General features: G+C 58.3%; 1 protein-coding gene across 4 annotated transcripts in view; it reads left to right on the forward strand.

The window, feature by feature from the left end:
- UFD1 (ubiquitin recognition factor in ER associated degradation 1) overlaps positions 1-3,378 on the forward strand; it is a 38,068-nt gene that overhangs the window by 26,372 nt on the left and 8,318 nt on the right. For 3 of the 4 annotated variants that reach the window (XM_006150403.3, XM_014588570.2, XM_014588571.2), the window contains 3 exons: positions 21-68; positions 1,683-1,771; positions 3,018-3,099. In XM_006150403.3, coding sequence (XP_006150465.1) covers positions 21-68; positions 1,683-1,771; positions 3,018-3,099 — 219 coding nt within the window. Of the gene's footprint in view, positions 1-20; positions 69-1,682; positions 1,772-3,017; positions 3,123-3,378 lie in introns of all 4 variants that reach the window. The other variant, XM_027772612.1, reaches the window with a different exon arrangement.

The following is a 3,378-nucleotide window of genomic DNA, read 5'->3' on the forward strand; positions in this document are numbered from 1 at the left end:
GTTTCTTGTCTCCTGGTCAGGACGGCGAAGCTGACCACGGTGGCTATGCCGGCGAGCTGGGCTTCCGCGTGAGTACAGGCCACAGTGTCTCCGTCTGGGAAATGGAGAGTCAGAGGTTTTTCCCAAGGTTTCGCTGCGCTGCTGTCCTGCCTCGGCTCCCAGTTAGCTAGGATTTCAGGTGCACTCGCCCACACCCAGCATGTTCTTGTTGGCGCAGGAATAGACTCCAGCATCCCCCAGCCGCCCGAGTTGCGGTGCTGCCTGCCTAGGCCCGCACTTCCTCCTTTCTGTGCTCCTGCCGTGCCCTCTGCTCCTGTGACCAGGACAGTCACCCCAAGCTGTGGTCTGATGTTCGGTGGATACCAGCAGGGCTTGGGCCTTGGGTACTTACGCACACACAAACCTGGCACTTCCTCGGTTACCAACCCTTCCGTATCCACTTCTAGAATCCTTTCAACAGCCCTCAAAGGCAGCCTCAACTTTTTCTTTTTAAGAGAGATTTTTGCTATAGGATTCATGTGCTCGCCAGAGACAGAGAGAGATAGAGAGACACAGACCAAGAAATTACCCCCCATGAGGGGGATGGTCACGCCGCAATCCTTTCTCCATTCTCCTCTTGGGATTTTGGGCACAGCACACCGCCCTGACATGAGTTTTAAGCCACTGGGTCTGGGACTCAAACCGCAGTTGACTATGTGGGAGTCCAGCGACATAGCCATTATGCTAACTGCTGGTCCCACCAGCTGTTTCCTTATTTTTCTTCTCTCTCTGACTCCAAAAACATGTCCTGTTTTTCCTTTGCCTGTCTTGTTTTATTTTGTTATTGTTTTGAGAGAGAGGGAGGGAGGGGAGGAGAAAGAGGGTTTTTTTTCCCAAGTTTTTATTTAAAACCATGAGAGAGAGTGACATCCCTAACAAGGTCCCCACCCTGCAGGCCCCCGTCTCAGCCCACCCGGGTCACAGGCACGCTGTGTGCAGAACTGGCGTGCTCAGGAAGGCCCTGGGACATGAGCGAGGTCGTTCCAACGGTGTCTCACTATGACGTGACCTTCCGCCCTGCTCCCAGTCAGCTCGGACCACAGGGCACGCTCCTGTGTGTGGCCTAGTTAGGTTCGGCTGAGAGCCAAGCAGGCCTCTGAAGAAGCCTCAGCCACGCACAGCAGGCCCTCCTCCTGGCACCGCAGTAGAGCCCCCTTTGCTGTTGGAAAGTGAGTTGCCAGGCCGTGGCCTGGCCCCCTGGAGGCAGGTGGAAGTGGCTCATGTGGGAACAGTGGTGCCAGGAAGCAGCAGAGGGGCAGGACTGGGCAGACGGCAGCTCACCTATGGGGCAGTCTCCACGGAAGCCTGCCTGACCCAGGGCTCCAGGCGGGTAGCCTTGCAGAGGGGGGACCAGGCCCTCCACCCTGTCACCGGCCGTCAGCCACTGTCCGGCCAGGCATCTCTGCAGCCCGCGGCGGCCGGGGGCCTGGGTGGGGAGTGCCCGGCCCAGGAGCAAGGGCTTCAGCCTGCGGTGTTGGGCAGGGCCCTCTGTTACGGGCCTGGGTGGGGAGTGCCTGGCCTGGGAGCAAGGGCTTTAGCCTGCGGTGTTGGGCAGGGCCCTCTGTTACGCCCTCACTCCCGTCGCTGGCGAGGACACGTGCTCGCTCGGTGCTCAGCACGCATCTCTCCCGCTTGCTACCTAGGCCTTCTCCGGCTCGGGGAACAGACTGGACGGAAAGAAGAAAGGGGTGGAGCCCAGCCCCTCCCCCATCAAGCCTGGGGACATTAAAAGGTGCGTCCTGTGGGTCCCACCGAGTGCCCATGGCTGTTACTCTTTTTAACTTTTTTCTTTATTCATGACAAACTGTGTGCAGCACACCTGAGCGTGAGAGAGGTGAGCACCTCCACAGGGTCCATTCACACCACGGTCCCCTCCCTCCACCCAGCCTGTCGCACTGCGGGCACTCGGGCCCGTGCCCGGTCATCTCGCGGGGTCCAGCTTCTCTTGAGCAGCTGCTGCCCATGCGTCTGGCGCTCCTGCCAGGTGCTTCACGGCTGTGTGCGGAGGGTCCGTGTCAGCCCCAAGGTAGGGCGGCTGCACCCAGGTCTGGAGACAGATCTCAAGTCCACAGGATTTCGCCGGGTGGGTCAGAATCCCCACCTGCTGTCTGTGGTTGTGGGACGTGATCTCCCCCTCCCGTCATCCTCCCCCAGGACCCCCACAGCCCAGCCCCTCTCCAGCCTCCTGTCCCCGCAGGTCCTAGCACGTGCCCGATCAGATCACACCCACTCACCCTTTCTGACTCCAGTCTGGCAGTCTGCCCGTTTCCCTGTTTTGTGACTTTGCATAACCGATCAAGTCTGGACCTCAGCAACCCTAGAACAGAGGTGGAACTCTCTCAGTGGACAGTAAAGGACTCACAGGTCACTCCTCTGGTGGCGTCCTGCGGGGCGTGGGTGACGCGAGCTCTATTGCCTGTGAGGCAGGAGGATGCTGGCGCTGGTGCTCTTGCCCATTCTCTGAAGGAGTAACGGGCGAGAGAAGCCCTTTCATGAGCCTCAGGGCAGAGAGAGGCCTCTGGTTCCTGCAGACGAGCCCACACTATAGAGCCCCGGGCCCTGGAGTGGGCTGGAGCCGCAGCGTGCAGCCCTGTGCCTGTACCAGCCCGGGACTCCAGTTGCCTCCTGGTTCCCTGCTGGAAGGATGCGCTGGAGAAAGGCCAGGTGGGGACCGTAGCACGCCCCAGAAAGAGTTGTCAGCAGGACTCTTGTCTTCTCTGCGTTCTCACATATCAAAATGAATTTTGGTCCATATATACAGAGAGGAGAGTCTTACTGTCTTGTAATTACGCCAGTGGGCACGAGAGCATCTCACGGGCACCTCCTGTGTTTCAAGCTGCCAGTTCCGGCACCCAGCCTCTGGTGGGCCATGCGGGATCCAGCTCCTCCAGGCAGTTTGCTAGACACAGGGCCAGCCCAAATTTTAGTCCTCATTTGCTTGGAATTGAGAATTTTTTTCTCATCTCTCTCCTTTACAGGGGAATTCCCAATTATGAATTTAAACTTGGTAAGATCACTTTCATCAGAAATTCACGTCCACTGGTCAAAAAGGTCGAAGAGGTGAGTTGTTTCATAGGCCAGAGGTGACAGGGGTTCGCAGCATTAGGAATTAGGTGGTTTCTGTCATTTTCCGTTTCTGGTGGCCTGCTTTTTCCATAGTGCGTGTATTAAGACCACGCAACTTTGGGGTCAGGAATCCCGTCCTGCTCTGGGGCTGCCAGAGAGCCAGGTGCCCGGGGTGGGCTCATCTTCTCTGTGCTTCCTCCCGTGAGACCTTGCGCTTCCAGGCCCTGGGCCACACCTTCCAGCAGAGTGGGCTCGTCGAAGAATGAGGAAGTG

The sequence above is a fragment of the Tupaia chinensis genome, unplaced genomic scaffold (genome assembly GCF_000334495.1).
Source record: "Tupaia chinensis unplaced genomic scaffold, TupChi_1.0 Scaffold000287_1, whole genome shotgun sequence".
NCBI lineage: Eukaryota > Metazoa > Chordata > Mammalia > Scandentia > Tupaiidae > Tupaia > Tupaia belangeri.